The sequence below is a fragment of the Haliotis rufescens genome, unplaced genomic scaffold (genome assembly GCF_023055435.1).
Source record: "Haliotis rufescens isolate VD_foot unplaced genomic scaffold, xgHalRufe1.0.p SCAF_30, whole genome shotgun sequence".
In the NCBI taxonomy this organism is placed as follows: Eukaryota; Metazoa; Mollusca; class Gastropoda; order Lepetellida; family Haliotidae; genus Haliotis; species Haliotis rufescens.
The window spans coordinates 5,349,117-5,376,914 of NW_025964002.1; the positions used below are offsets into that span (position 1 = coordinate 5,349,117).

Genomic DNA, 27,798 nt, shown 5'->3' on the forward strand with positions numbered 1-27,798 from the left:
GACTTGGCTTTTTGGGGGGCTGGTGATTCCGGATGCTTCCATTGTTCAGACTGAATTTTGGTTTCTGGTTGAAAGTGATGAATCCAGGTCTCATCCATGGTTACAAATCGGGCCAAAAACTCATCGGGATCTGCTTCAAAACGGCATAAATTGTCAGGGGACGTCAGGAATCTGACAAGTTTCTGATCCGCTGTCAAGAGCTTTGGCACCCATCTTGCAGAACCTTTTGTCATTCCCAACTCGTTGGTGATAATGTGCTTAAACCTCTCATGAGAGATGCCCACAACACTGGCAATATGTCGAGTGGTCAATCGTCGATCAGCCATCACCATGTCATGCACCCGGGTAATGTTATCCGGAATGGTTGCTGTTGAAGGCATTCCTGGACGCGGGTCATTGTCAAGGCTCTCTCTGCCACGCTTGAATTCCGCAGCCAACTTCTTTACAGTGGAAAAGGAAGGGGCATCATCCCCTAAAGTGGGGACCATGTCAGCATGTATCTGTGTTGGAGTTAGCCCTTTCAGTTGCAGGTACTTGATGACTGCCCTATAGCCAGTTTTGTCCAGTTCTGGTGATTTCAATGGGTAGGATAACAAGATGGTCTGGTACAAAGACAATAATATCACTACAGTTGCAGTTCTTATGTCTATGATTCATTAAATCATTGTACTTGTTGGTGGCAAAAGTTTGTTTCAATCCGATTGAGATATCCCACTTAGGCTAAGAACTTTTCAGCCAGCCCTCGTACATTGCTGCAGGGTCGATTCGTATCAGCGACAAGTACATGCCGGATAGGAAGGTGAGGTGAGGTGAGGTGAAAAATATTTGCCAAAACATGGGCCAAAAAAGAAGGGGAAACTTTTGAATGTCTTTCAGATGGGGTTAAGTCAGTGCGTGGTGTTGTCATTGGTAGAATGCACAGACTTAAAACAGAACTAGGGGGCGGTCGGGTAGCCTAGTGGTTAAAGCGTTCGCTCGTCACGCCGAAGACCCGGGTTCAATTCCCGACGTGGGTACAATGTGTGAAACCCATTTCTGGTGTCCCCCGCCGTGATATTGCTGGAATATTGCTAAAAGCGGCGTGAAGCCATACTCACTCACTAAAACGGAACTAGAAAAAAAACATGCTGCCCCAGCCAGCTGTCAACCAAAGTCTGGCTGCCCTACATGAAAAGCTTGTAGTTGTTCCCACTGAGAAGGCCTTAAATGACATAACCATTATATGTAAGCATTACAACATGAATTGTTTGTTCAAAGAACTTGGTATAAATGACATATGAAATAATGACACAAATAAGGCAAGTATGTTGACTGAGGAAGAAATCTCCCCAAACCATGCATCAACGTTTGACTTGACTCTAAAATCTGAAAACATGTCCACGCCTCTTTTGTACTGGATTACAAAGCTTCATAAAAATCCGTACAAAAGTGAGAGACTTATTACTGAGTTCAGCAAATGCACCACCAAATTTCTGTCTCAAAGATGAGCCAAAATCATTAACACAATCAAGGAGGGGTGTCCTTCATAGTCACAGAAGTGAGACAAGTGGAATTAATACCACGTGGGTTCTCAAAATACTCAAACGGTTTGCTTGACTTTTTGCAATCTCAGAAAAGAACCAAATCCCATTCTGTCAAAACATTTGATTTTTCAACTTTGTACAACACTATCCCACATGACAAAATTAAGGGAAATCTTCATTTCTTGATCCATGGGGCATTTGTTACAAAACGTGGTGACCACAGATACAGTTACGTTTCTATATTCAGAGGTCCAGGACAATTTGTGAAAAATGAAAGCAAATGCCATCCGAAGTTTACTGAGAAAACAATATGTGAAATGATGGACTTCCTCATTGATAACATCTATATAAACTTTGGGTTTAAGACATTTAGGCAAGAAGTAGGCATCCCCATATGCACCAATTGTGCTCCCCTTCTTGCGCATCTGTTCCTTCATGCAATTGAATCGGAATTTCAGCTCGGACTGGCAAAGTCAAAACAAGGTCATTTGGCCAAGAAGTTTAACTGAAGCTTCTTGTATATCGATGATCTGTTATCGTTCAATAACAATCAAATAGCCAATTGTCTTTCAATGATTTATCCAACTGAACTAGAATTAAAGGAGGCCAGTGATACCTCCTCATCTGTTTCATATCTACATCTATGCGTAAAGATTCATTGTGACCAAACACACTCCACAAGACTGACAAGGGGGATTACTTCAACTATCCAATAGTCTACTTTCCCTTCATGTCGAGCAATATTCCAGCAGCTCCAACTTTTGAGATGTAAAAGAGCGTCACACGACTCTTGCTCAGAAGTTACTTGATCAAGAATACAACATTCAAGGCCTAAGTTAAGCTTTCAAAAACCGTGGAGAAGATTTCCAAAATTGACGCATCAGTGCCAAAAATTATGTCCGATGCAATTCCCATTTTTGACTTGTACCATATGTTCCCGGTTTTTTCCAGGTGAACAATTGACTTGCCTGTGTATGTGTCTGTGACGGGTGGCACCGATGGGGCATGATACGCTCACATTTACGCTCACATCACATTTTGACAGTGATTCATAAACACGTGTTCATCATAAAGTCGGAATCGTACTATCGACTCTGCTTTATGCAGAGATTTCTATTGTCTATGGAAAGGGTTTTGTCGCTTTATTTGAATATGTTTATGAAAGTAATTACGTCATAAATCGAACCAATCAAAACCGTCATTAGTCCTGAAGAAAGCCTTTGAAAAAATAATATCAGGATTCTTACCAAAGTAATGCTAACCACATGACACTTACTTTTGTACGCAATCCTATATGTGCAAATCTTCATAAAACAATACATGACGTGTTTAAAGAGATATACTCTTTGGAACAGGATTGAGCAGGAGCCCAAATGTAACCATGATGAGATAAATACATTTAATTTAAATTTATGATACGGCAGTAAGTTCAGCTATAGCTAGTCTGATTTGAAACACTGAACGGTTCGTCGGTTCTTCTTGCTGAGGTGAAACATGTCTGAATGTCCGAATGGGCGTTACCTAGTTGGATACATGAACGCATTGTTTGGCTTGGTTAGCCAGTCAGATGCCAGGGAATCACTTGCAGCTTATTTATCAAACAATTTGAACAGTCAACAGACGTGTTGCCTTGGAAATCCTCAAATAGCCTATGCCTGATACAAGGTTTTCTCGAATGAGCTTATGAATGATGAGGAAAATGAACCCAACCCTCATTTCGAGCGTTTGACTTGCATGCGTATTTTAGCGATATCCAATCCATATCACAGGTGGGGGGTACGAGAGATTTCCAAATTTGACGAATCAGTGATTAAGATGGTTTCCCATCCAGTTCCCTATTTTGACTTGTAACATTATATTTCCGTCTTGTTTGTTTCTGGTGAAAGATTGACGTGATTTTGCATGTGTTTGTGACGGATGCCACCTGTTGGGCAGGATACGCTCACCCTTGTCGCGAACATCTTGTATCATCACTATTTGATAGTGGTCCATATACACGCGCATGAGTCGGATCGTGCACTCCATTCAGCTTTCAGCAGATATTTCTTTTGAATATGGAAAGGGTTTTATATCTTTTATTCGCGCACAGACATTGATCACTTCACCGTTAACCACGGCTGCTACACTTCGTTTTGTATGCAGTCTCTACCTATCACTTAAAACTACAAAATAGTATTGCTGGAATATAGTATGCGCAATGAACGCTTGTTACAGGCCGAACATTCTGCGGGTTGGGGGTTTGGGGCTTGCGTCTAAGAAGATAAATCTATTCCTGAAATACTTTAAAAAATAGTTTCACTGGACACGGTTGATGGTCTGAAACATTATTCATTGTTGGTTAACCAAAACAGAATATCAATGTTCGGTCTTCTTTGTCTGATGACCGTAAATACTTAAACACTCTTCTATATTAAAAAAACTCCAAATACGGTCAATCAGCATTGTGTCGAACTTACGGTTGTCTCAAAGTAAATGCTTGGTCCCATCGCTGAATGTATGCCAAGTTCATTTTTGGTTGTGTCGAACCTTGGATAACTCGAATTATTTACGTATGTCCCTTCAACGTCGACACAACGGTGTTTGACTGTATTAGTAACCCCTGAAACCCTTAAATATACATGCCTCCTTGGGGAGAGGTTATTCTCATGAATAGCATTGTTGAATACGTTCATGAGAGATTTGCATCTACATAAGCGGCATTTCGTAAAATAAAAGGTGACAGAGTTGGAATGCATGTACACTGTTATAAGCAGAGGAACCTCACCAGTTCAAAGGGTACCATATATGTTCAAATCTTCCAAAAGCACTACAAATGCTTTTACTCTTGGAACATTACCTAATCATATTTTAGCTCTTGCCAATATGTCACTCTGTAACTGGTCTCAAGTGTCCCAAAATCTCAATGCATCCAAATTGTGCATCGATTAACGAGCATGAGATATATATTCAAGCAAAACATGGTGAAACAATGTGTTTGTTGCACAAAAGCAATTGTTGGAAGTATCGCCAGGGGGCAACTAATTTTAAGTGAAATCAAAACCAATGTTATGTGGGCGCGAAACGGTCGCATTTGGGGGCATGTCCTTCAGAAACTTATAAGAATTAGATGCTCTTAAACGATATTTCCTGCATTTTGGGACCGTTTATGTCAGATTTTATATGATACAAATATTAGTAATTTATGGATTATTTTTTTTTATTAGTTTATATATATTTTACGTCTTTCATTCAAGAAGCAAAGGGGCGGTCGGGTAGCCTAGTGGTTAAAGCGTTCGCTCGTCACGCCGAAGACCCGGGTTCGAATCCCGACATGGGTACAATGTGTGAAACCCATTTCTGGTGTCCCCCGCCGTGATATTGCTGGACTATTGCTAAAAGCGGCGTAAAACCATACTCACTCACTCACCCAAGAAGCAAAGAAACATCTATGAAGACAACTGAAATTTGAACATTAAAACCAATCAATAATATTACTTTTAGGTGTTTTGACATGTTCATTCGTAGTATGTGATGGTTATTTATATTTTAATATATTAATGCAAACGATTAAATTTGATGATTAACGCCAAAGATTGTCGAGTATTTCCTAGCCATTTGGAACACAATTCAAGACTCCTTTCTTACACGCTGGTTGTATGGAACAATTACTGCTTAGACGCGTTCGTGGATGATAGCATGTCGATATTTGAAGAATACTGAGAACAGAGATCAGAATGGCTGTAGGGCATTATGTTGCTTGTTAACAGCATGGAAGTGCGGTAGTGATATTTTTAATTGGCTATTAAGGCTGAACGAACGCAAGCTCCAGAAAAGAACCACTTTGAGAACAAATGTGTTGTTGCGTTACATTTAAGCCAAACTGAAAAAAGAAATTGTTGTATTATTCTGTCTGTATTGTTTTACAAAGCAGAAGTGAAAACGCTAGGGGTCTGTTTTATTGACTTCTTTGTTATAAACTGTTCCCACGGTTCTTTGTGTCTAATCCCATATCAAGCTATGTGCCACGATCAGCATTAACGCATTATCTCTCACATAATATTTGCACTTATTAGTAGGCGCATCTTCAAACAATAGTGTATGGGATCTATACGCCTGTCTGTGTCTTGTGCATGCGTGGGGTGTATTTATTATACCATCCAACTATGATTTGTTTTGTTTGTTTGCTGTTTTAGACAACGCTCGGCATTATTTCAGTATTCAGCATTATTTCAATCGATTATTGGTCAAACAAACAAACCAGTGGTCGATAGTATGAGTAACGTCCCAGGCTGTAAGGGTACGGTGATATAAAATCAACCACGCCACGGAACCGGATCGCCCGATGCTATGTAGGCGTTTCTCACTAATACTTACCTGAAGTTATATCGAAACATCAGACACCATGTATAGCAATTAAAAAGATACGCATGCTCGTTGGCTAGTGTTGAACTGATTTGATACAACAATAATGTATCGAAGTCAATTAACAAGATGATTGAAGCTAATAATCAATGACAAGATCAATGACGTCAACAATATTCGTCACGCAGCATAAGTTATGAAAGGACTCAGTGTTATGTTGTGAATGTTAATAAATCGATCATTCATCAAAGCAATGTTATTGTTTTGTTATAATTAGTTTCGTGATTTATCATGTAGCGACTCACAGACAAGTAAGGAAGCTTTTCCAAGATTTGGAGGTGTGTACACTGCGTTTGTCATCGTTTGTAAACATGAAGACTACGGCAAGCGTGTCGACCCTTCTTGTGATGTTCGTGAACGCTGTTGCGGCAGGTGAATTGTATTTTAATACTTTTATATGTGTCTTTGGTTTATTTGTTGTTTAAAGCAACACTCTGCAACATTCCCGCGTTCTGACAGAGGTCTGTAATATTGAAGCTATGGATGTATATACACAGTGTCATAACATTCGGCCATGGGAGCCGTGCCAAGTTACACTTGTCAGAGGAGTGACTGTAATGATAAAAAGTACGAGAATCTGTACTTTACTGAGAAAGTGTTATCCCAAATATAATATTTGTTGCATTTGACAACTTTCTAAATGACATTGTGTGTTCATAGCTCTCGGCCATGGGAGCCGTGCCAACTTACACTTGTCAGAGGGGTACACAAAGTACGTGATCTAGACTATCAGTTGTCGGACTTTCATTTTTATGGAAGCCTCGGTGGCTTAGTGTGTTAGATCACTGACTTTGTGTGCTGGCGATAAGGTGCCTCGCTCTGGGACTGTGGGTTCGAGTCCCGTATAGGGATAAACCCAACAAAGTAATAGAATATGTACTTTACTATGAAAGTGTTATTCCAAATATAACGTTTGTTACGTTTGACCCCTTTCTAAATGGCATTGTACGTTCATACCTTTCGGCCATGGGAGCCGTGCTTATTTATACTTATCAGAGGGGTACACAAAGTACGTGATCTAGACTACCAGTTGTTGGACTTTCATTTTTGTGGAAGCCTCGGTGGCTGAGTGGGTTAGATCGCTGACTTTGTTAGCTGGCAAAAGGTGCCTCACTCTGGGAGTGTGGGTTCAAATCTTGTCTGGGACTCAACCACAAAAGGTACGAGAATCTGCACTTTTCTAAGAAAGTGTTATCCCAAATATAACATTTGTTACATTTGACCACTCTCTAAATGGCAATGACATTCATCCCCTGGAAGATGCATAAAACGTGGACCACTCTTTATTACCAGAAGGTTTGAGAACGTTTCAGTTGCTTTTTGGACACTTTGTCATCTGTTCTCAAACAGCTGTTTGTTTGGGAGCTTGACTTTAAGCCTGACATGGGAAAGCCGGAGGAGGGCAATCGCCAATCGGCCTCATTGAAGCTGGATGGAGCATGCCACGAGTTGCCAGACACTTTGGTGTCCATCATTCCAAAATGTACAGGCTTCGGGAACTTCATCAGACCATCAGTACAGATTATCTTCCAGGAAGCGGCCGACAGCAAGTGACGTCAGATCGGTGCATGGTGACGTCACACCAACACGAAACAATAAGCCCATAAATGTATGCTCGTTAGCAAAGAAGGGAATATTCGGAAATAAGAGGTGACTACAGATATACAAAAGGTATCCAGCGATGGTAATTTGTGGGTATGAACAAGGAAGGACCAGGTGTAACATGACACTCGCCAGAACAGGCTGGTGGTGTATTGTAAGGGTACAAACTTGATCAGTAAAGCGTCCTGACCCCACGTCTGGTCAAACATTCGTTCACACGGCGTTGTATGGTCCGATTCAATGTCCCAATGACTATTTGAGGGAGTCTTGTCCACTCCTCTTCAGGGCCTGGCCCAGTTCGGCTAACATGGCGGGTGGTGTTTGATATCGGCATACACGTCTCCTGAGCATGTCCCATGTATGGAGGAATGTGTCAATTTCCTAACGATGGTACAACACGTGGTTGCTGAGCTTGCAGATTAGCTGGTCAGTAGCTGGACCTACAGTTGCCTGGATTTGTTTTGTTCACCTAGGGCGCTCTCTGCAGGACAGATCCTTAACATTTTGTGTCTGCATGAAAGTCTGAAAATCACAGACTGAGACACATTGAACATATTGACATCCATCACCTTGAAGACGATGCCTGCATTCTGATATATGATATCAAATACTGACGAATGCTGACGTGTTACTAATGAAAATCAGCAATACTAACGGTTCAGGGTAATTTGACGACCTTTCATGAAGAATCACGATCAAGAATGCTTGTGTTGGGGCGTGAGGGTTTGATTTCGAAACCGTTCCATTTCAGGCAGTCGTTTATTAAAGCAGTCAATATTTATTCTGACGACCTAACATAACATGTATATTTTATGATCCCTTACTTGTGTTTGAGTATACATAACCTGTTATATTAGGAACAGAATTATACACGATAAATGAATCACAGATTCCCCATACGTTACTCCATGACGGGCTGGAAGCAACGTTGCTACATTAGCAAATGTATTGTCAAATACACTAAAGCAACAAAACAAGTAAGATTTTTTATGTATAATTTATAAGTGCCCAAACCAGGCCAAGATTTCTTTTGTCACCTGCTAATCCAAATCAAAGATAATGAAAAATATCCTGTACAATGCATTTTTATTTTTGTTCATCAAAATCAAAATTCCTAATCCAAAAAATACCTACGGCACTCAAAGCACTCAATTGTAAGAATCCGACTAAATTATATGCAAGTTTTTATTAATCACTATCAAATAGTGTGTTCGCGAAAAGGTGAGAGTATCCTGCACCACCAGTGGCTACGTCACAAATACTTGCCAAGGCAAGTCAATTGTTCACCTGATAATACGAGAGAACATTTGGTACAAGTCAAAAAAGGGAATTGCATCGAACATCATTTTTTTCACTGATGCCTCAAATTTGGAAACTTGGAATATAATGTAAAATGCCAGGTCAAGACGTTGCCAAAGACACACAAACGCTATACACGTGTCATTTGTGTTTGTTTGTTTGTTATTTGACGGCGCACTAACCTGATGGCAGCTTGCGTGTACTGTTGATTAACAATGTGTATGTGTGTTCTTGGGCTGATCGAAATCCCACTTTACGCACCCTGCCTCCCAGAAGACAGCACTCATTGTATTGAAGACCCCGTCAATGATATGCCATCACCACTGAAGCTTTCCCCTTATGAAAATGTAATCTCTTCACCACATTTAGCTCGGACGAATAGGCATTTCCCCTTAAGGTTCAGTACATTAAGCTTAACTCTAATCACTACAGAAACAGACAGACATAAAGTGGTAAACAATAGACAACAGAGGTGGGTTTCATTGCTAACATTTTCAGTACAAAATCATGTATTTAGAAAATACATGTTTGGAATGAATGAGATAGTTCTGAAAGACGTTGTATTCGTTACACTTGTTTACAAAATACATGTATGCAGTTTATAAATCTAATATTGATAGTGCGTGTATATTTACAAAGGTAACACAAGGACAGACAGCGTATCATCTGTTTTTGGCGATCGCATATAATTACGTGTTTCTAAACAACTCTATTGTGCTTGACATTTGGATATATCTTGTAGATTAAAACCTGTCACTCGAAATCCATAGGCTACCTCGGCCATTTTAGGGAAACATTACAATTATTGCAATTGCAAGTTTCATAAGTTCATGTGACTATACAATTACACAACGCATTTTAGTGGCAGTCGTGACGCGTACATTAGTATGCCATATTTCCTGTATTTCCATATTTAGTGTAATCGGGTATGATCAGGGTTGTATGAACGATTTGCCCCCGGACCTTGCGTGTTACATTTACAGTTACATATATACAACAACACTGGGGAGGACAGTTACATATATACAATGACACTGGGGAGGACAGTTACATATATGTCATGACACTTGGGAGAACAGTTACATATATACCACAACACTGGGGAGGACAGTTACATATATACCACAACACTGGAGAGGACAGTTACATATATACCACAACACTGGGGAGGGCAGTTACATATATACCACAACACTGGGGAGGACAATTACATATATACCAAAACACTGGGGAGGACAGTTACATATATACCACAACACTGGGGAGAACAGTTACATATATACCACAACACTGGGGAGGACAATTACATATATACCACAACACTGGGGAGGACAGTTACATATATACCACAACACTGGGGAGGACAGTTACATATATACCACAACACTGGGGAGAACAGTTACATATATACCACAACACTGGGGAGGACAGTTACATATATACCACAACACTGGGGAGGACAGTTACATATATACCACAACACTGGTGAGGACAGTTACATATATACCACAACACTGGGGAGAACAGTTGCATATATACCACAACACTGGCGTGGACAGTTACATATATACCACAACACTGGTGAGGACAGTTACATATATACCACAACACCGGGGAGGACAGTTACATATATACCACAACACTGGTGAGGACAGTTACATATATACCACAACACTGGGGAGGACAATTACATACGTACAACACTGGGGAGGACAGTTACATGTATACCACAACACCGGGGAGGACAGTTACATATATACCACGTCACTGGGGAGGACAATTACATACGTACAACACTGGGGAGGACAGTTACATATATACAACAACACTTGGGAGGACAGTCACATATATACAACAACACTTGGGGGGACAGTTACATACGTACAACACTGGGGAGGGCAGTTACATATATACCACAACACTGGGGTGGACAGTTACATATATACCACGTCACGGAGTAGGACAGTTACATATGTACAACACTTGGGAGGACAATGACATATATGCCACGTCACTGGGGAGGACAGTTACATATATACCACGTCACTGGGGAGGACCGTTACATATATACCACGTCACTGGGGAGGACAGTTACATATATACCACAACACTGGGGAGGACAGTTACAAATATACCACAACACTGGGGTGGACGGTTACATATATTCCACAACACTGGGGTGGACAGTTACATATATACCACGTCACGGAGGAGGACAGTTACATATATACCACGACACTGGGGAGGACAATTACATACGTACAACACTGGGGAGAACAGTTACATATATACCACGTCACGGAGGAGGATAGTTACATACGTACAACACTTGGGAGGGCAGTTACATATGGTTCTTAAAGTGAAACTCAACACTAGTCTCTGAGAAAATGGCATCATGCGTCAATATCTCGTGTGTCCGCCATGTGCATTGATGACTGCGGTTGATGAAGGCGGTTGATGAAGGCGGTTGATGAAGGCCATGTAGCCCACACTCTGAGGAACGCCTGACGCAGTTCAACTGCAGTTGTCGGCCTTGGTCGGACGTCATTCAGCCGTCTTTGAATCTCGTCCCAGGTGTTCAATGGGATTTATATCGAACAGGGCAGGCCACTGCATGGTTCTGATGCCATTCTGCTGGTGGAAGTCTCTTGTTGCTCTCGCAGTGTGGGCACGGGCGTCACAATGCTGAAATTCGTGGTAGGTCTCAAGACTTGATCAGTGTACCGAGCTGCTGTGACACCATTGCCTCTCCCTGGACCGATGTTCTGGAAGGCCACAAAGCCGACCCTCTGTGCAAGACCAATTCCACCCCACACCATGAGGCTCGGACCACACCACGAGTCTCTCTCAACAACACAAGCATCCGAATAACGTTCCCCACGGTGTCGCCAGACTCTCTCTCTCTCTCTCTCTCTCTGCCATCTGCTGTTGAGATACAGTAATGGCACTCCTCTGAGAAGGGGACTCTTCTCCACTGCTGGTGGCGCCAAAGCTGGTGCTGTGTTGCCCACTGAAGACGGTCCCGGCGATGACGTGGTGTCAGAAGGGGTCCTCGGTGTGGCCTAGGACAGTGGAGGTGTCTGTTCGTCAATCGTCGACGCATAGTGTCCGCACTAATGTGTCGCTGGTGTGTCCCTATTGTCTGTCGCGCAGTTTCCGCAGCGATCTTGAAAAACTTGTCGCACAATCTGACGATCCTGACGTCAAGTGGCGACCCTTGGTCTTCCACTACGTCGTCGGTCATCCGTATTTTTGGTGGTCTGGTACCTTTGTTGGAGCCTTATATGGTACTTACTCGTACGTGGACTTGAAATGCATTGGCTACTTGCCGGGCGGTTTGTCCAGCTTGAAATCGTTCAAGGGCTTGGTGTTGCTGATTTCTTGTCAATCTAGGCATGTGGTAGCAATTCAATAACGAATGAATGTTAACCGACCTGGGTAGATTTTTATAGGGCAAGAAATGGGAGAACGCACGTGCATAGGGTTACCATGGCCGCTGCCCTGATGCGTTAAGGCGATCGGTTTTATTGTCATCTGCAATGTCATTTTATCATCAAATCTATTTTTTCTGGACAAGGTAATGTTAAATTTATAAACTTTGACAAAAATTACCCAGATATTTAAATGACAACTTTTCATGCAATGTTACTTTTGCGGTTTATTATATTACTTTATTCATTCATCAGTGTGTACTTGACAGTGAACATATTACTTTTTTCATTCATCAGTGTGTATTTGATAGAGAACATATTCCTTTATTCATTCATCAGGGAGTGTTTGACAGTGAACATATTACTGTATTCATCCATCAGTGAATGTTTTATAGAAAACATATGCTTTATTCATTCATCAGTGAGTGTTTGAGAGAGAACGTATTACTTCATTTATTCATTAGTGTGCGTTTGATAGAGAACATATTACTGTATTCATTCATCAGTGAATGTTTTATAGAAAACATATACTTTATTCATTCATCGGTGAGTGTTTGACAGCAAACATATTACTTTATTCATCAGTGTGTTTTTGACAGTGAACATATTACCATATTCATTCATCAGTGCGTCTTTGACAATGAACATATTATTTTTTCATTTATCAGTGTGTATTTGATGGAGAACATATTACAACATCCATCCATCAGTGTCTGTTTGATAGAGAACTACTGCCTAATTATTCATTCATCTGTGTATGTTTGATAGAGAACATAGTACTTCATCAATTCATCAGTGTGTGTTTGACAGTGAACATATTATTTCATCCATTCATCAGTGTCTGTTTGATAGAGAACATAGTACTTTATTCAATCATCAGTCTGTATTTAAAAGTGAACATATGTATTTATTCATTCATCAGTCTGTATTTGAAAGTGAACATATGTCTTTATTCAATCATCAGTGTATGTGTGTGTCTTTGATTGAGAAAATGTTACTTTATTCATTCACCAGTGTGTGTTTGATACAGAACATATTACTTCATGCATTCATCAGTGTCCTTTTTCACTATTTCTTTATACTATAAACTTTGAGTATCCAAAGGAATAATGAAAGCACATTTGCAATCCTATATAGATGCACTATTGCTGGAGATATTGATGACCATGTCCCCTCTTCGTTTTCATATATGTTTGACAAAATATTCGTGTTGTCGTGCAAGTTGTCTGGGTTTTTTTCACAGTTTAAGGTAGTTATGACAACAGCTTGAGGGACCTGCTGAAGAAAATGCTGATGTTAAAAGTTTTTCATGCCGTCTTATATATACTGCAGGTGGGAAATCACCACGACGCAGGGTCACTGAATGTGTATATCACATCACATCAGTCCTGTCCTCAAAGCACTACATTGACTTCCAATCTCTTTTCGTATAACTATAAGATATGTATCATCACTCACGACTGCCTCAACAATAGCGACTATCCAGACTATCTCAAAGATCGTATATCCCTGTACTCTCCAGAGCGCGCTCTCCGATCCTCTGGTGGAACTCTACTGTATCAGCCTCTGTCTACTTCTGCTATGTCTGACCGTGCCTTTTCCTTTTGCAGTCCACAGTTATGGAACTCTTTGCCTTTGAATCTGAGAAACTCTGCTTCTAAGGAAACGTTTAAGTCTCTCCTCAAAACCCACTTCTTCACTTCAACTTTTCAATAGATCTCCTGATTGTTGGCATATGTACATAGACATTACTTTTTAACTTTGTCACAGCGCCAGTGAGCAACTGTCGATGGATATAAGGCGCTTTATAAATCAATTATTATTATTATTATTATCCGCGTCATTCGACAATGTAGGACTGGGCTTAATGTGACATATACTGATAATAATCTAAAGCACACGTTTGTGGCAAAGAATTCGATGCAGCTTGGGTGCTACATTCGAGGGTTCGAAATCACATACCGGAAGATTATCTTTAAATTGTATTTTTATGAGCAGTTGTTTAGTGTAATTGTCGCGATATAGATGTGCATACAAAAATGCGACAACGAATATACAAGAACGTATTGTGCGTTAGATCACTAAAACATATTTCTTTTTTTATATTTAGCGCAGCTCAACACAGCAATAAAAAACAACTATGCAGATCCATACGGTCTCAACATCATCGGCCACTGGTCAGCAAAGGTTGAACTGAAGGGATGTAAGAACATACAGTTTGGGCTGTGGGGGCCGACCAAGTCAACATCCAATGGCTACAACATCGATCTGAATAAAGACACCGGTGGACAGTATTTCTCGGCAGTCAGGAAAATATGCTCTGGTTGCCCAGGGACACCAGAGTCTCAGGTGAACCAGGGAGGTTCCTTCTTCACGTGCGACTCGACCTTTCACCCCTACTGGGTCAGCTGGGACCAGTGCACCATCAGGATGGGCAAGGGGACAGTCATCGGTGGCCAGCAGATCATCAGTTGGTCGGACGCTGATATCATTGAGGTCAAGTACATTAGTGTCGGGGCATCGGACGGATCAAATGTAGTCTCCATGCGCTTTGGTGAGTGGTGGTGATTAGAAATAATGCTGGGCAGCTGACAGCAAATAGCACTACGAAACTGTCACCGTTCACATTTGTACAAACTCGTATTTATCCCCCAAGTTGCAACTGTGTCTGTAGTAAAGTCTCCCTTTGATAGATTATGCGTTGAGCTCTATTCCCTATTTAGACTTGTACCATATGTTCCAATGTTTTTTTCAAGTGATAAATTTGACTTGACTTTGCATGTGTTTGTGACGGATGCCACCTGTGGGGCAGGATACGCTCATCTTTTCGCGAACACCTGGTATCATCACTATTTGATTCATAAACACATGCTCATGCATTGAAAAGAAAAAAATCGACATTGAAAATGACAGTCATACTGCATCCGATATTGGCCTGACAGTTGCCCCAATTGAGGTAGAGTAGCAATAACAAGCTTTCAACGTAATGGCCAAAGGGCACACACATCTAAAATAGTTCACAATAATAGAGTGTATGACCACCCCTGGTACAAGACACGCAAAAACTCTCCGGCGCACAGAAAAAGTCAGTAGTGTGATGACGTCACGCGGGATACGCTGCCCTTCTTTTTGGAGGGTCTGGATCAGATCTTGTCGGTAAGCTTGAGGATGTGGTCGTTATCGACCATGACGATCTATGACATCCCAGAGGTGTTGTATGGGGAAATGTCTGTGGAGCGTGCAGGCCACGGCAACACGTTGACGTAATACGATTCGGCTCTACGGGGTCTGGCGTTGTCAGGGGAATATAACGGGAGAATAGTGCGTCTAGGGTGAGAATAAAGGCCAGCAGCAACCAAGCAGATATAAAGAGAACTCGACACGTGTTGTTAAGTTTACCAAACCAGCGTTCATGAGAAAAGATAACGTGCACTAGTGTGTTATTTCATTCATTACCTACGTTCATATTTATCAAAATGTAACAACTCATAACAGACCGCTTGTCAAAATTGGGCTACGTTAACATTTCTATGCATCATTAAAGTGTTCTCGCTTGTTTCGGAAACACGAGGTATCATCGCTAAATGGCAGCGTTTTATTCCTATGATACGGTTATAAATTAACTGTGCATCCTCCGCAACCATATCTAAAATGTAATTTATGGATAATACTAAATCTTTTTTGCTCAAAATGTAAATGTAACTTTTTTCATTTTTTTTCTTGATTTCACTTTTAGATTGCCATTGCACTGAAAGCTGAAGCTTCTTATCAGCATTACCCGCCATTTTGTTAAAAAGTTCATATATGTGAAGATAATAGTGGAGCTCAACACATATGTTTCGGTTTTGTACGATGTTTTAAATTTCAACATTTTGTCTCGGAATTACGATATGGTGTCCGGAATATTCAGTTCGAACGATCTCATTCACGAACTCTTTGGGAAACAGTGCCATAGAATATACTTCGTTGTGGACACTTATGGCACATTCGTGTCTACAAATATCTTCGATAAGCCTCGTGTTTTGTCAGCGAAGTCAAGGTTATTCAACAAGAAAAGCAAGTCAACCGTATACGACACACGGACAAGATAGCTCTTCATTCCCGTGGGTCACAACTTCTCTTTTATTAAATTGAGGTTGCGACTTTCAACCTCGACACTCTTGTTCGACACAAGGGTGACAATTAATTAGTGGCGACTAGCAACAAAGGTCGCCCTTTGGTTTAGTGTTCGGACAAGATGGGTATTTTGCAGTGATCTGAACTTATATGTTCAGAGTAGATGGGAATTTAGGTGATGATCTCGGATCTCAAGATTGTAACACGGGAGAAGGGACGTCCTCATAATTAATTTCATTTTATCATTTAACTGAAGCATTTATCCATGACATAAGCTTATGACATAAAAACATGTATGTCATACCCCAATGACATAAGTATGCAAATTAGATATGCAAATTAGGTAACCGGAAGTGGGACTTTTTGCGCCGGTGCACGTGAGAAGGTGTTTACAAACAACATTGATACCTTTGATGTTGGAGACATTATTTCAATTATTCTGCAAAAGTCTGTTCAAGTATTTTGTTTAAAATAATCCGAGGAACTTTTTTTCTCAGCGAAGGAATATGCCATAAAGGAGTTAGGAGGTTGTTTATTTTGGTTTACACGGCTATGGAAAACATGTATCACTACGCACGATCTATACGTAAGATTTCGACAAGTTGCTGATGTTAATGTTTAATGCAATTATTCCTTAATTGGGAAGCAAAAATGTGAAAATGATAAATAGAATTCATCACGAGTGTTTTTTAATATGGGAAATATCAACCTCGTCCCGTTAATCGGTATTTGCCTCGCCAAAGGCTCGGCAAATACCGATTAACTAAGACTCGGTTGATATTTCCCATATTAAAAAACACTCGTGATGAATCCTCTATATAAAACACGTTGCATGCTTTTGTCTATATCCGTCACTGTTTCAGTTTTTCACTCTTTCAGACCAAACGACTAACAATGCAACTGTCGACACCGTTCAAAACTGCGGTAAGTATCAACAATTAGTTCTGTAACCAAAGTGGTAATCTCATTAGTTTTTATACATCTACAAAATACGCGATGAGGGACAAAGTTGCTTCCCTTGGTCACGCCTGAAACCTTGGATTCGAATCCCGGTTTGTATTAAGGCAACATGTTGCCGTTATTGACTTGCAGGAAGTTTTGGGTTGATGTTTAACGCCGCACTCAGCAATATTCCAGCTATATGACGGCGGTCTGTAAATAATCGAGTCTGGACCCGAAAATCCAGTGATTGATATCATGAGCATCGATCCACGCAATTGGGATCGATGACATGCATCAACCAAGTCAGCGAGCCTGACCACCCGATCCCGTTAGTCGCCTTTTACGAGAAGCATGGGTTGCTGAAGACCTATTCTACCCCGGATCTTCACGCGTCTTGCAGAATGTGGCGGACGATACGCGTTGCAGATATAATCGTGGTGTCAAGTTGAAACAAGATCTGTCAAACTATATCGTCGATGTATCGCTCAGCAAAAAAAATCCGTCTTTTCCTGATCACGTCCAAATACCCCGGCGCAAATCATTTCGTTGCCACCTCCGAATTGTAGGTCTCCTCGCATTACTTCGAGCTATGCGTTCTGCGATACTACCATCTACTCTGAAGAGCTGAAATCTGCTCTCACGCGAAGACAAGACTATCTGCCAGGTCCTGTTCTACCATTTTTATGTAGTGCGGTACCACCTGACTTATTGGCGTTGATGTTGACGTGACAACGTCATGATCATTCCCCCGAATACCACGGTGGCTCAGTCGTCGGGATCCTGTGCAGAGACTGACAGAAGAAGTTCTTTCTTAAATGAAGAATGCGCAAATTGCGTCTTCGTTGGGTGTGGTGACACGTGTTCTACCTGTCCTTGTTATGTCCAGTGTCTGTTCTGTCTTAAGGTCCCTGTCTTCCCTATCTGACCGGTTGCTGTCTTACCGGTCTGCTGGTTTCGTGCCAGTGTCCTGGTTATTGTTGCACGAGTGCAACCAAAGAGTCTAGCGACGGTGTCATGTCTAGCTCCTAACTGCAGCATACCAATGGTACACTCTCTGTTCTGCCGAAGGGCAGTCGGGTAGCCTAGTTGTTGAATCGTTTTCACGTCACGCCGAAGACCCGGGTTCGATTCCCCAAATGGTACAATGTGTGGAGCCAATTTCTGGTGTCCTCTGCCGTGATATTGCTGGAATATTGCTCAAAGCGGCCTTTAAACTATACTCACTCACTCACTCACTCACTCACTCAAAATGTAACAAATGGTTTCATTTGGGTTTACACTTTCTTGGTAAAGTATAAATTATATCTAACGCATTAATATCTGAGCCTCAGTGGGAGGCTGAGTCGGTTAGATCACTGACTTTGTGTGCTGGCGATTAGGCGCCTCACACTGAGATAAGATTTAACGTCACATCGGCAGTATTTCAGCGAGAAGGACATTAATAATACATAGATTTAGACTAAATAAAACGCTGTCAACGATGGACAGTTCAATAACTAGAATATCACAGATTCGATCCAAAACTAGTTTAGAATATATAAAAGCCATAAGTATCAGTGAACAACACATTATAAAAATAGGCTAGAGATCGTCAGAAACTAATGGGAGATCACCACACCAGGGACCATGGGGACTTACAGTGCCTTTGCTTCCTGCATGGACCCTGTCTGGATTTATATCATCCCTTCAGTCACTGGCGATAGTTTACCAGTTAAGCCTAAGATTAACATGACAAAAATGCTACGTTTTAAAAGTCTGGTATGCATAAAAATACTTCGAATGATTTGGAGGGGACACGGGTGGCCCAGTCGTCTAAGGCGCCGCGATTCGCTGATTGTGAGTTCGAGTCCCGGTTCGCCCTGATTATGTTTCTAGGTTTGTCAGCACCGTACCCGTGCTCGCGGGTTTCATCGAAGTGATAAACGTCTGAGACCTGCATCACTTCGGGCTCCCACATTAAGCTGACACGCCGCGATATAACTGGAATACTGTTAAAAGCGGCGTTAAACACAACTCACTCACTCACTCGAATGATTTGGGACTTACATACCCTCTTAGGGGGACAATAATTTTACGCTACTTCAATCCCCCTCGAGGGCAAGCCACTCACAATATAAGTTATTAATAAGCACTACTAATTAATAAAATAATACATTCAGTACATCAGAATTTATGGACAAGTTCGATTTATTTTAAAAAGCATAATGTTAAATGAGAATTAACATCAGTAAAAAGGTCCTTAACTGTTTTGACACTAAAATATTTATCCCTTGTGATGGAAAAATCAAGCAGGACATGCTTGACGGTGATTCTTTCATCACAAGGGATACAAAACGGAGGATCCTGACCTTTTAATAAATATTCCTGTGTATATCTCGAATGGCCAATACGACATCGTCGCATAATGACCTCTGACAGCCCAAGTAGGTGTAACCGATATTTGGTTTAATTTGATGTAATTTATTGATATCTACACCGTACTTGGGTGTCCCACTTCTTTTGCATCAGATCACGGATGTAATATCTAATAACAGGTTTATAATCAGTGTATGGGATAAGAAGTGGTGTCACAGATTTGTTGAGTGCTGCTTTTGCAGCAGCATCGGCCATTGTGTTACCAATGATACCAACATGGCTTGGTAACTAACAAAAGACGATGTCATAATCGCCACTAGCAAGATCATTAAATAATTCAAGAATTTGGATTAAAAGTGGATGTTTGTATGATATATTTTCATTCGCCTGAAGGCACGAAAGAGAATCTGAAAAATTCATGAATTGTTTGTGTTTATATTTGTTTTTGATATATTTTAGTGCGGTAAAAATGGCCTTTGCTTCTGCTGTAAAGATGGAACTGTTATCTGTTAATCGCGAAGATATTGTCCTGGATCCAATGACAGTGGCACTAGCAACAGCACCACCATCCTTGGAACCACCAGTAAACATAGATTTATAAGTGTCAGGAGTGTTTCTTAATTGATTGTGTTCTTGTTGGTAAATTAGTTGATTAGTGTCTGATTTCTTTAATTTGGTTAATGTGGTCTTACCATTTGCTAAGGAGGTGATGAAAACAGTTGAGAGGGAGCAATTTCGTGCAATTTGATATAAGAAGCAAACATGGCAGACTGGATTCTTATTCCGAAGGGTGGAACAAGAGATGATTTTTTATTGTAAATATCTTGGTAAAGAGGATTAAAGACGCAATTAAAAGCTGGATTTGACAGATTAGAATATAATTTAGTGACATATTGTAAAGATAATTTCAGACGGCGTTGTTTAAGAGAAGGTTCATCCGCTTCTAAAGGTTAGGATGCGCGCGCATAACCGTCACCAGGTTAATGCAGCGGTTGCGTCAAACAGGTCGGACAGCAGACAGGCCGAGAACCGGGAGACCACGGGTGACCACGCCTCTTGAAGACCGCCACTTCCGGGTACTTCACCTTCGGAACCGCTTCGTAACGGCGACGTTAACGGCACGGACGGCACTGGGACACGTGATACATCGACAAACCGTGTACAGGAGACTGCGGGCACATGGTATCCGAGCACGTCGCCCCTACCGCGGAGCGTTCCTGACACCTTAACACCGACTTAACGGACAGATATGGGCCAGGCGACTTCGACGGTGGCAACGGTGGAACTGGGCACGTGTCATGTTCTCTGACGAAAGCAGATTTTGCATCTTCAGGAACGACGGCCGGCAGCGTGTGTACCGAAGAGTAGGTGAACGTTTGGCACCGAACTGCATCCATCAAGTCAGGCCATATGGAGGCGGAGGTTTTATGGTTTGGGGTGGAATCTGCGGTGACGTCAAAACGAGACTCGTCGTTATTCGAGGAAACCTGAATGCGCAGCGTTATCGTGATGACATCTTACAACCAGTTATGGTGCCATTCATCCAACAACAGCCTAATGGTATCATTTTCCAGCACGATAATGCGAGGCCTCACACGGCAAGGCTGACCCAGAACTTCCTAGCAAACGCCAACATTGACGTTTTACTATGGCCGGCATGTACACCGGACAAGAACCCAATCGAACACATGTGGGACATTCTCGGCCGCAAAGTCAGGAATCGCCCTGTGCCTCCAGTTAACCTCCAGGAATTGGAACAATGCCTCCTCCATGAATGGCAACGCATCCCCCCCAACGTCATCAGACGTCTGACGTCATGAGCCCGTAGACGTGTACTAGCGTGTATTGACGCTCACGGTGGACATACCCGGTACTAACGTGACTTTGAGACGTGTGTTGTGACATTTTCCACACTTGACTCATCAACTGTGTTCAAATGGACGCCCCGCGTCTTTACATGTCTGTCCTCATGATTGTAAAGGATTTATTACAATGAATTTTTTACACATACTGTGAAAACATTACTCACAAGTCATATACCAATTTGCAATGTCTGTATCGTTTAGTTTTTTTGTAATGGCCTTTTAAACACGTGGTATCGTTTCTTTTGGACATTAGTTTACATACAGACTGTGAATTGGAAACGTTCTAAATGTTCCAAGGCAAAGCCACAGGCCCTGATGATGGATAGTATCTAGGTTTTTTAAGTTACTTTTGCAGGCTCCACCATAGACGACGGAGCCGTAATCAAGTTTTGAACGGATCAGGGACCTGTACAAGTGCAAGAGTGTTGTCTGATCCCCTCCCCACTTCGAATTAGAAAAGACTTTAACAAATCAAGTGTCTTCAGGCATTTACCTTTTAGGTATTTAATATGAGGTAAAAAAGTTAAATGGCTATCGAAAATAAGTCCCAAGAACTTGGCCTCCTTCACAACTTTGATAGGGATACCATTTGAATACAGTTCAGGGTCCTTATGCGGCTTATATTTTCTGCAGAAATGTATACAATTAGTTTTTGATGTAGAAAATTTAAACCCATTTTCAAGGGACCATTTATGAATTTTACTGAGACAGATTTGTAACGGCCTCTCTATTGTATGCATATTTTTTTCCACGGCAAGAAACATTAAAGTCATCCACGAAAAGTGATCCATCCACTGAATCACTTAAAACCTTTGAAAGACTATTTATTTTGATACTAAATAATGTAACAGACAAAATACTTCCTTGTGGGACATCCTGATCCTGATAATAATGGTCAGACAGGGTGGAACCCACTCGGTCTTGAAATTGTCTGTCTGATAAAAATTGTGATATAAAATGAGGTAAACGACGTCTCAAGCCCAAATCATGTAAATCCTTTAGAATGCCATGCTTCCAGGTAGTATCGTAGGCCTTCTCAAGATCGAAGAAAACTGACACTACATGTTGTATGCTTACAATAGCATTTTGACAAAGGATTCTAGTCGTACTAAATTATCTATAGTACTTCGATTTCTGCGGAAACCACATTGAATATTTGTAATAAGATTATTGGTTTCCAAATACAATACTTATCTATTATTCACCATTCGTTCCACGGTTTTGCACACGCAACTTGTTAAAGATATAGGACGGTAATTTGAGGGATCTGTATGATCCCGACCAGGTTTTGGTATGGGTACTACAATGGCATAATGCCACGAAGGAGGAAAATTCCCTGAAGTCCATATTTGGTCAAAGATATTTAAGGGTGTCTCAAGACATGATTCAGGCAAATGCTTCAGTAACTGATAGTGGATATTATCATCACCCCCTGCAGTATCATGAGCTTGCTCAAGAGCGGTATGTAGCTCATGCAATGAAAATACTGCGTTGTAATCTTCACCATTATTAGACTGAAAATTAACTTCTTCTTTTTTCCCGTTGTTTCTGATATTTCTGAAATTCAGGGACATAATTTGTTGATGAAGAATCTTGGCAAGAGTTTCGCCAAGTTTATTTGCAATATCTAATTTATCAGTTATTTATCTGTCACCTTTTTTTAGATGGAGCACAGAAGATTTTGAACCTTTGCCTTTTATTCTTTGAACTATGTTCCACACCTTGGATATGGGTGTACGTGAATTAAGTTTGGAGACATAGTTCCTCCAAGATTGACGCTTATTTTGTTTATAAGCACGTCGTGCCTTGGCACTAGTAATTTTAACAGTATTCAAGTTGTGAACCGTAGGATGTTGGTGAAAATATTTTTTCCGCTTTCTTCCTACACTTTCTTGCTTGTTTGCAATCAAAGTTAAACCATAGTTTACGAATATGAGGATTTGCAGAGGACTTAGGAATTGATTTGTCAGCAATTACCATTGAGTTGACTCGAAAAAAACTGGATGAGATCAGGAACATGTATGAACGTGTCAGATTTAAATATGTCAACACGTAAAGTTTCATACAAGGACCATTTGGCCTTGCTAAAATTCCACCGTGATGAAGGCGGGTCATCATCCGGTGTTACAGTATTTAAGACAGTAGGGAAGGGATCACCTCCACATAGGTCGTCATGCACAGACCATTCAAAGTCATTGTAAATGTTTGAATCTGTGAGGGACAGATCAAGGGCAGAATAGGTTCCAGTAGCAGGATGTAAGCATCTGCTTGAATCATCATTAAATAGACATAAACTGTTAGCAGAAATAAAATCTTCAATAACTTTCCCCTTGTTGTTTGTACTTGCACTCCCCCTTAGAGTGTTATGCCCGTTTAAATCGTCCATGATGATGCAGGGCTAAGGGAGCTGATCATATAGATTCTGTAGATCAGACTGTCGAAGAGCAGATGAAGGTGGGATATACAAAGAGCACAAAGTAAATGCAATGTGCAAAGTAATGCGGATAGCAACAGCTTTAAGATCAGTATTTAAATGTACAGGACTGTGAATGAAGTTCTGTCTGACTAAAATAGTAGAGCCTCCACTCGCTTTACCACCTGGAGGACAGATTGACACTTGCAGTTGTTGTTGGTTCAGGTGGAGTCTGACTCGCTGCTGATTGATAATAAATTGAGGGATTGTTGTTTCCTTACATATTCAACAAGAAGGGAGGCAGGACGAAGTCGGGCCTTTTTTTCACATCTCCACAATATCCATGAATGGCTTTATAAATGGCAAAGGGGTTCAGTTTGATGGGTTCAAAGACTCTAGGCAATTAATTCAATCAAAATATTTTGAGTTCGGACGAGTTAAACATGAAAAAGACAAAAATATACATTAAAATATAACACACGTGTGCATATACAATATTACGCACAGGGCTTGGCATGGCCAGCCGATTGATAGGATCGGGCCCATCCTACCACCCGTCTAGGCGAAGGAAGGGTCAAAGTAGTGTGTTGGGCAAAGGAACACTGCTCCTGGAACCAGTGCCCTCAACTACCAGACTCCCGTCCTCCACCGACACAGGGGCGCAACCCACGGCAAACAGGTTGCTCAATTCAGTCGCCTTTTACGACCAGCAATGTGGTGCTGTGGACACATTCTACCCCGGGTCCACACGGGGGAAGAGCGATAAGCGTTACCCAGCACTCACCACGGGGAGGTTGCTCTTCACGAGTGCCCTTCACCCTACAGACATTAGACAGTTTAAAGATGCAACAACACAGTAACTATCAGGTCAAAGTGCATAGCAATCCATGATGACACTTTTCCCTTTGACCTTAACAATAACCTTGACCTTCTATGTACATGCCGTTGACACCTGATATCGTGTTTAGATATTTGCAACTATCAAGTTTCATGCTCATGGATATGCCAGCACTTTAGAAACTGACAATGATGCTTGCATGTAACCTATGTCTTGACATGAATTATGACCTCCACCTTTGACTTATATTGACTTCCACCTTGTTCATAACATGGTGCCACAGAGGTTATAGATTGTGGTGGTACAAACATTAACAAACGTCTAAGACAGTGTGGCATCACTTAGTGACCTTGTTATTTGCAAGTTAAATTGCTTTTTATTTTATCATTCGCACGCATTTAGAGCACACAAGTTCGGTGAATGGTATATATCTGACCAGGAACAGCCGCTCGTGGGTTTCAATCTCACATTCATCATAATAATCATCTTTGTTCTGTCAGCATCAAACATGTTCTCGTTCGTTTCTCCAAAGTTGTAAACGTCGACAAAACATTTCTCGTTCGTTTCTCCAAGTTGTTAACGTCGACACCCTGCGTCATTCAAACGTTTACCCCTACATTGAACTGATCCACATGTCATAGAAATATTGTTTCCATAGAAGTTGCACTCAACTGGTTTTGTTTCAGAGGAGCTGACGTGTGCTGCCCAGAGTCGACCGGCGGTGTCCTCAGGGTTCCTGCCCTTTGTGTTCCATATGTCCGGTGTAGGGAAGATGATCAACAACGCTGACCACGTCATCTTCCAGGAAACAGGGATGACCACCAAGGAGTGCAACTACAAGTGTCTCTGCACCACTGCTTGCATCGGGTTCAGCATCTCCACAACAGGCACCTGCAAACTGACCGACAAGTGTGTTCCATCACTTGCGTATGAAGCAGGCTCCAATGTCTACACGCTTCAATCCTTTGGTAGTCCATTGGTCTCCACTGATTATGTTATGTCAGTGGGAGGTGATGTATATGATTATTTTGTAGGATAAAGCACGACTCCGAGGTTATGGTCGGGAAAGTAAGACCTCGGCAAGAGGGTATCGGCAAGGTAAGATCGAGGCGCGAAGCGCCGAGGTCTCACCTTGCCGATACCTGAGAGTCCCGACGATAACCGAGGAGGAGTACTTTATCCAACTTATAAACCGTAAAAACAGCGTTAATAACATGTTTTCAGTTATTCGCTACGGTATTATGCTTCGCTTAACGGTATTTAGGGGTACAACGAGGAATGGGCGATTTCTCGTCCGCACCGTTAGTCACGTGACTTTTTGCACGAGCTTTTCGTGGGCACTACCTAGTGGCACATTCACGCTGAATGCAGTAGCCTAGCGGTACACGATGGACGACACGGATAATGATTTTATTTCACGTGTAACTTCTGAAGGTATTTAAAATATTCTAAACACGTTTAAAGGTGTTTACATTCTAAACATGTGCGGGCGATCGGGTAGCCTAGTGGTTACAGCGTTCGCTCGTCACGCCAAAGACCCGGCTCCGAATCCCGACATGGGTACAATGTGTGAAGCCCATTTCTGGTGTCCCCCGCCGTGATATTGCTGGAATATTGCTAAAAGCGGCGTAAAACCATACTCACTCACTCTAAACATGTGCAAAGGTGTTTAAATTCTCAACATGTTTGAATTATGAGGATGTTGCGTTTGGGTGGTGTTTAGGCCATAGGGCGATAACTTATTTCATGTATTTAGACCAAAACTTGTTTAGACAGAACACACTAAATGTGCATACCGTTTAGGATTGAAACACATTCGTAAACATGGCTTGTATGTGTTTACTTTGCTCTTAGCAAACTTCGTGAGTGGCGGATGCTTCCGGTATGGAAAAACATGTCTACCGTTTTCGCACCCGGTGTCATCATGATTTTCAGGGATTCATTCATATAATGTTCGCCACTTTTTGCCTTTTCCGACCAATGGAATATGTCTGGACGGCTAATCGTTATTTCCTGGCATTGTCGTGTGTTAAACTTTCCGACACTAATAATCATCACACATTTTTGTAGTGAAATGTATATGCCATACATCATCAATGTTCTTGGATGTGATATACACTTTATAACCAGTTTGTGAATCACTTTGTATATGTAGGTACTTACCTGTTGTCATGATTTCACAATAGTGTTATCTAGCTGCATCCCAATTAGTTATTGATCTATCACTGTACATATAATGAATCATGCATACGATATCTACTACCAATAGTACCTTAGATGTTTGGTCTGTTGATTTTCTAATCATACTGTGCACTGTCCCGACAACTGTCCATGAAAACGACAAAATTAGGCATTATTCGTCAAGAATGAGGTGACATTTGAACAATAGCCAAAGGGTAAAACAAAGCTTTGTTCCTCTGTATGGGCCTACAATTCTATTATTACATACAGTAAACTACGGTTATAACGAACACGCTTATAGCGAACTGACGGATATAACGAACTAACCTTTTGGTCCCTAAAATTTGCTGTAGTTATGCTGTATATATGCTTATAACGAACTACGGTTATAACGAACTAAAATTAGTGGTCCCTTTGAGTTCGTTATAACCGTAGTTTACTGTACTTTAAAAAGTTAAGGAACACCAGTTCCTTTCATATTTCTTATAGTAAATCTATCATACCATGACAGAACTAAGAAATTAAAAAACCTGCTTCTTTCTTATTACTTATTGTTATTCTGTCATACCATGACACATTGTCTATAGTAATGTGAAAGAATCGGTTGATCTTTAACTTGTTCTAGTAATGTATTTGGCACAGCACAATCTATTCCACGGTTTGAATGTTAAGATACAGCCATAGTCCTTTACCAACTAGTACTGTTAACAATCATATTTGTACTTATAGAATTATATGTGTAGAAGTAGAGTATAATCAGCCAATGGAGAACTTGTGAATCAGTAATGCAACCGATTCCAGCTGTTCAAACGACTTACTAAATTCGGTGGAA

At 41.2% G+C, this 27,798-nt stretch overlaps 1 protein-coding gene across 1 annotated transcript; it reads left to right on the forward strand.

Annotated features, from left to right (window-relative positions):
- The first annotated feature begins 6,188 nt into the window (after positions 1-6,188).
- LOC125371741 lies at positions 6,189-26,325 on the forward strand. The gene is made up of 4 exons (XM_048380469.1): positions 6,189-6,296; positions 14,367-14,810; positions 17,252-17,296; positions 25,472-26,325. Exons 1-4 carry the CDS (start codon positions 6,236-6,238, stop codon positions 25,822-25,824), a joined length of 903 nt encoding a protein of 300 aa, XP_048236426.1. The 5' UTR covers positions 6,189-6,235; the 3' UTR covers positions 25,825-26,325.
- Positions 26,326-27,798: the final 1,473 nt, after the last annotated feature.